A 6,770-nucleotide genomic window follows, 5' to 3' on the forward strand; every position below is an offset into this window, starting at 1 on the left:
CAGGGATGGCCTCTGATCTGGGGACAAAGTATTTCTGCAGTTGACTTCCTTCATCAGGTGTGATGGCGGCACAGGGTCCATCAAGTACACGACCTCTCCCGGTCATTCACGTGGTCCCAGGGGCCTCCCCAAATGGCCAGTGAGTCTAGAAAAGGGGTGGCCTCCTCGAGAACGATTACATCATTTGGAGCGCAGGGGAACACACCTTCTCCCGGAGGTGGGATATGCGAGAAGGCCCGTTTCTTCCTGTCCCGTAGGTACCGAGATCGTTTCAACGAGGAGGTCTCTGTGGGAAGGCAGGCCTGGACTCGGGCCCCAAGGCAAAACGAAAGCCTGGCTGCGTGGGACCGTCAGCTCAGGGCCTGCGAGAGCCTCCGTGTCCAGGAAGACTGTGTCCTGCCCGCAGGGGCTGTTCTATTCTGTTAGCATACAGACTGTATCAAAACAGTTAATAAAATGTTTTCAGAAACGACACTTCGACAGATGCACTGCTTTTAATCACATACACTCGAACGTACTCGAAACCGTACCGAGGAATTACGCACAGCTGCGAGCAAAGGGAACCCTCCTCCATAACCTGCCTGACGGGAGGAAGGCGCCAGTCCTCCAGGGAAGGGCAGGGTCAGGAGCAGTGTCACCTGTGGTTCCATGGACTGCGTCACCGGAGTGGAGTCAGGAATACACGGTCACTCGTGGTATTAGCAGAACAAGGTGTTCACTGTGCAAATAAGAGCTTGCGTGACTATAATCTAGAGAGGAGAGGAGAGTCTGAGCATCAGGGAATACTCCCAACCACGGAAGTTCAAATTAGTTGCCCGGTGGGCACATCCCCACAGTCCCCTAGACTGTGACGGACCTTTTATGTGGAGCGTGGGGAGGTATCCGCGGAAACCTATACCTCTGGGAAGATGAAGTCAAGCAGTTAACTGGCTCTGAGGGCACTCTTGATTGGCGGGGCAGGGAATCGGGAACACAGGCTGCAAGCGGGTATCCTCAAAGCTCCTGCGCATCCGTCCGTCTCTCTGTATGGTGGCTCTGAAACCTGACGCCTCCTGTACCACCTTCCAGATCTCCTACAAGTGAGGCGACAGGTGAGTTCTAACATGGAATCACAGAGGACACAGATTGTAGAAAATGTCTCATTCCCCAGGTGACAAAACAGAACGTGAGAGAGCCATCTCCCAATTCTGCATTTTATTATCCAGTGATAGGTCTGTCTTAATGCAAAGTGGATTATTCAGATTCCAGCCAGAAGGAATGACAAAGGGAACAGACATCAGGCTACAAGATAAACTCTGCATATTTGCAAACTTACGCCGTCTTTTTACTAACAGGGAAAACGGGATAAGGCTCTTTTGGCCAAAACAAGAATTGGTTTTCTCGTAAGAGTGATGGAATCCATGATGGGTAAGGGATATCTGGCCGCTGACACAGGTGGCCAGCAGGAAAATCCCAACAAATACCTCAATGTCATTGATCCAGGATTCAATCGAAACATCGTGTAACAATTAAACCTGTTTAGAAACCACTTCACTTCACCCTTGGATCAAACAAGCTCAAGAATGGAAAGAGGTAAGTGTTACCGATTTACGGAGAAAACGATCGTCTATCGCTTAAAGGGTATTTGCAGAATTCTCTCACCTCAGCGTTCATTGCCGGAAGCAAGCAGTAAATACCCGGAGTCCAGAGATCCGCTGTAAGAATGAGGCGCTGATCAAGACAATATATTTATAGCTTTTATAATGATTCTTTCACGTTACAGTTTTCTGGAACACTCTACACGGACTGATTTGTGTCAGGCCTTCTTAGATTCATCGTGTTTCTTTCCAGCAGGGGTTTTCACACGGAAGGATGAAGAGCAAACGTTTCTCCCCGCACGGCTTACCTTCAGGAGGCTTCTACTCGGTGTGAGATCTTTCATGCCTTCGAAAGGAATTGGGACGACTGAAGGCTTTCCCGCATTCTTTACATTTGTAGGGTTTCTCTCCCGTATGCATTCTCACGTGTCCTCGAAAGGTAGTGCGATAAATGAAGGCTTTCCCGCATTCCCTACACTCATAGGGTTTCTCTCCAGTGTGAGTTTTTTCATGTGTCCGGAAGGACGTGTAACAACTGAAGGCTCTTCCACACTGTTTACACTCGTAGGGCTTCTCTCCCGTGTGAGTCCTTTCATGGATGCGAAAGGAACTGGGGAAATTGAAGGCTTTCCCGCACTCCTTACACTTATAAGGTCCATCTCCCGTGTGCGTGATCATGTGCGTTCGAACGCTCGAGGGAGAAATGAAGGCTTTCCCACACTCTTTACACTTATAGGGTTTCTCTCCAGTGTGCTTTCTCACGTGTCCCTGAAAGGTGGTGCGATAAATGAAGGTTTTCCCGCACTCCTTACACGCGTAGGGTTTCTCCCCTGTGTGAGTCCTCTCGTGGATTCGAAAGGAACTGGGCCAACTGAAGGTTTTCCCACACTGCTTACACTCATAGGGCTTCTCTCCGGTGTGTGTCCTTTCGTGGGAGCGAAAGGAACTGGGGCAAATGAAGGCCTTCCCGCATTCCTTGCATTTGTAAGGCCCGTCGCCGGTGTGCGTGATCATGTGCGTTCGAATGCTTGACAGAGAGACGAAGGCTTTCCCGCATTCCTTACATTCATACGGTTTCTCCCCGGAGTGAATTCTTTCATGTATTCGCAAACCCAGAGGAGAACTGAAGGTCTTCTCACACTGCTTACATGCGTACTGTTTCTCGGCGGTGTGAGTCCTTTCGTGTCTTCGAAAGGAGCTGGGGCAACTGAGGGCTTTTCCGCACTGCGGACACTCGTAGGGCTTCTCCCCGCTGTGATTCCTTTCGTGTATTCGCAAGCCTAGCGGGGACCTGAGGGACTTGCCACACTGCTTACACTGATAGGGTTTCTCGCCAGTGTGCGTCCTTTCATGTGTCCGCAATGACGTGGAGCCACTGAAAGCCTTCCCGCAGTCCTTACACTTAAAGGGCCCATCTCCCGTGTGAGTTATCACGTGTCTTCGAAAAGTCGTGAGCCACGTGAAAGCCTTCCCGCATTCCTGACATCCGTAGGGTTTCTCTCCAGTGTGAGTCCTTTCGTGTCTGTGAACAGATTTGCGGGAACTGAAGGCTTTCCCACATTCCTTGCACTTATATGGCTTCTCTTCGTACTCACGGTACTCATATGGCCTGTGTCCACTGTGCGATCTGACGTGCCTAGTAAGGGATGAATGAGTCACAAAGACTTTTCCGCACACGCCACAGTCACAGGGTTTTACCCCAGAAGGAGTTTTCGTGCTCAGACTAAGATGTGGAGTCTGGCCGGTGGTTTCTCCACACGGACGACCTTCAGGTGCTTTTACCCCAGACGGAGTTTTCTTGTTCAGATTAACATCTGGAATCTGGCTGATGGTTTCTTCCCACTGACGACCCTCTTTGCTTTCACAAGGTTTGCCTACCGTAGGACTTCTGCAAAAATCGAGAAGCATATTATTAATGATGTCTTTGTTAATAACTCGGTAGGGTATTGGAATTATTTTTAAAAAACGTTTATTTCTGGGTGGGAGCAGGGGAGGGGTGAGGAGATGGGGGGACAGGGGTTCTGAAGTGGGCTCTGTGCTGACAGCAGAGAGCCTGACGTGGGGCTCGAGCTCACGAACTGTAAGATCATGACCTGAGCTGAAGTCAGACACTTAACCAACTGAGCCACCCAGGGGTCCCTATCGGAATTACATTTTTATAATTTACAGCAAAATGAAGGTTTCCTGCCCTTTCTGAATAGACTGAGAAGTTGATATACTGAATGCTTTGTAAAGGGGACTTGACCACAGCTATTATGTAAACAGTGGTCATTAACATACAGGGTTTCTTTATGCTGTTTCCAAGTGCACCATTCTGCAAACACTGAACCCCTATGTCACATTTAAGTAAATGTTTTCAGTGAAAAAAATTTAAGGATAAATTTGAAGCTGAATAATTTGGTTTTTAAAAAATCGTGACAGGGGCGCCCGAGTGGCTCAGTAGGTTAAGCATATGACTTTGGCTCAGGTCATGATCTCGCGGTTCATGAGTTCGAGCCCCGCGTCGGGCTGTGTGCTAATAGCTCGGAGCCTGGAATCTGCTTTGGATACTGTGTCTCCCTCTCTATCTTCCCCTCCTCCGCTCATACTCTGTCTCTGTCTCAAAACTAAATAAACAAAAAAAAAAAATCACGACATAGCAGGATTCTCATGTGGGACACTGCTGTCTATCGTGCGACTCACCCTGTTTTTCTCCCCTGGGTTTTGCACCTGTATTCAGTATCATGATCCTTCCACTTTTTCTCTAAAATGCAGACAGAAAAAAAAATCCAAATTATTAGAAATCATATAAAAATTACCAGATTTTATATCTATGGTGAGCTTAGCCTGACCAATGTACTCTTTTTCCACATGTCAGAACAAGATTGATGAGCAAGAAATACTTGTTCTTTAATGCCAAAGTTAAGTAAGAAAAAATATCATCAGGGTGCCTGGGTGGCTCAGTCGGTTGAGCGTCCGACTTCGGCTCAGGTCATGATCTCATGGTCTGTGAGTTTAAGCCCCGTGTCGGGCTCTGTGGTGACAGCTCGGAGCCTGGAGCCTGCTTCGGATTCTGTATCTCCCTCTCTCTCTGCCCCTCCCCCACTCATGCTCTGTCTCTCTCTCTCTCTCTGTCAAAAATAAATAAACATTAAAAAAAAGAAAGAAAAATATCATCATCTTTACCTACTGAGGCCACGTTTCTGAAGGTTTCCCGCATCACATCTCTATAGAGTTTCTTCTGTGAAGAATCCAGTAAAGCCCACTCTTCCAGGGTGAAGTTCACAGCCACATCCTCAAAGGTCACTGAGTCCTAAAACATCACAAATATGTTTACAGCAGTATGCGTGGAGTCTGACAGCACTGGGGATTTATACTCGGATTTACAGGAAGGTTATGTACGATTCTGCGATCTCCAAACATTTATGTCTTGCTCATGAGACACTTATCCTCTGTTCACACTTCCTCAGGAATTTAACGACATCATGAACACATGCAAATTACTTACACATTTTTACTGTGATCACTTTATTTTTTTTTTAAATTTTTTTTAACCTTTATTTATCTTTTTGAGACAGAGAGAGACAGAGCATGAACGGGGAGGGTCAGAGAGAGAAAGGGAGACACAGAATCGGAAACAGGCTCCAGGCTCTGAGCTGTCGGCACAGAGCCCGATGCGGGGCTTGAACTCACAGACCCTGAGATCATGACCTGAGCCGAAGTCGGACGCTCAACCGACTGAGCCGCCCAGGTGCCCCTACTGTGATCACTTTAAATGTTACTGTTCTCTAATGGCAGGGTCTAGAAGCCCCTTGGAGAAATGAGAGAAAGGCTATACACATGAAACAAGTATTATTTTAAGCACACCAATTCCTTTTGAGAAAAACTCCTCTCCTTCCTTATTACCTACCATTTAACTCAGCACTCCATGATGCACGGGGTCAGATCTGCAGGAGGTTTTAATGAATAAAACACAGTGAAGAACCGGAAGCTGTTTCTTCTAGTCCCATCACCAAACCGGACAGTCCAGGAGGCCTGTGGAAATCCAACGTGTAACAAGGATCAGTTTGTCACGTCGGCCTGAGGCACTCCAGGCCACCAGAAGTAGCCAGAGGCAGCTGGATAAATGAACATATTCTCATCAAGAAGCAGCACTTTTAACTTGTGTGATTATTTATTACACTCGGTTTTTCCATCCTCTCCCTGACCCATCTCCTGGAGCCAGTAAGTTACTCAGAAGTTAGGGGCTAGATAACCCAGCACGACAGGACATGCTCAAGAGGCGTGACAATTTAGATCTCCCCGAAGACCCTCTACACATGAGCCTCAGGGCTGCTTCTCAATTTTTAGGACACATACTGAGATGAGAAGGTGCCAGAAGAGCTCTTTCTGGCCAAACTGTAACCGTGTGCTCTGGCCCACGCTGACCTCGAGGAACAGGCTAAGAACTACAGGCCGCGAGGGAGTCCGTGGACGTCCGCGATGGTTTGACTGTGCATCTGTTGATGATTATCAAGTAGGTAAAGGATTCTGCAGTGCTTTCCTCCAAAAGGACATAAAATCTCCATTGTCCAACTTCGGGAGGAAGTCTCCCGACCGGCCACACGAGGGGCAGCGCCCGCGGCTTCTCTCATTTACGCGCTCCAGTGTGATGCGCAGAGGCCGGACAGCCCGGACCCAAGCATCGGAGTCCCTAAGCTGATGGCAGTACATCCTGCCAATAGGGTATGAGAGAGTTGATTTCGTAATTGGCGTCTGTGGGGAGGAAGGCAGGCCTCTCAAGCAGGATGAAGTGGCTTGAGGGCGCAAGGAAAGCACGTGGACTGAAAGTTCACACACAAGGGTAGGGGCTTCTGTGGACCGAATCTCTTGCCACTGCCCAAGCAGGAAGCACTAAGGCTTTCTTACTGCCTTGGATAGATGTGGACCACAAGAGGAAGAAGGAGGGATGAGCTTCCAAGCTGGGAGCGAGCATCAAACACTGGAGTCAGAATGCAGAAAAATGAACCTGGCCCACTTTCTTACACCAGACACAAAAACAAACTCAAAATGGATGAGAGATCTAAACGTAAGACAGGAAGCCATCAAAATCCTCGAGGAGAGGGGCGCCTGGGTGGCGCAGTCGGTTGGGCGTCCGACTTCAGCCAGGTCACGATCTCGCGGTCTGTGGGTTCGAGCCCCGCGTCGGGCTCTGGGCTGATGGCTCAGAGCCTG

The 6,770-nt window shown here is 48.6% G+C and overlaps 1 protein-coding gene across 2 annotated transcripts; it reads right to left on the minus strand.

Moving 5' to 3' along the window:
• Positions 1–475: 475 nt before the first annotated feature.
• Positions 476–5,988, minus strand: LOC109254052 (zinc finger protein 791-like). Of its 2 annotated transcripts, XM_053897256.1 has the most exons (5): positions 5,467–5,988; positions 4,743–4,869; positions 4,260–4,320; positions 1,886–3,465; positions 476–1,073 (listed from the first exon to the last, which is right to left on the minus strand). In XM_053897256.1, exons 1-4 carry the CDS (start codon positions 5,467–5,469, stop codon positions 1,899–1,901), a joined length of 1,758 nt encoding a protein of 585 aa, XP_053753231.1. In that variant the 5' UTR covers positions 5,470–5,988; the 3' UTR covers positions 476–1,073; positions 1,886–1,898. The 2 variants fall into 2 exon arrangements, with proteins under 2 accessions (XP_053753231.1, XP_019283159.2); XM_019427614.2 differs by having other exon boundaries at positions 476–3,465; positions 5,467–5,984.
• Between the last annotated feature and the right edge of the window lie 782 nt (positions 5,989–6,770).

Source organism: Panthera pardus, unplaced genomic scaffold, assembly GCF_024362965.1.
Source record: "Panthera pardus isolate Hobbes unplaced genomic scaffold, ASM2436296v1 HiC_scaffold_8, whole genome shotgun sequence".
Classification (NCBI taxonomy): domain Eukaryota; kingdom Metazoa; phylum Chordata; class Mammalia; order Carnivora; family Felidae; genus Panthera; species Panthera pardus.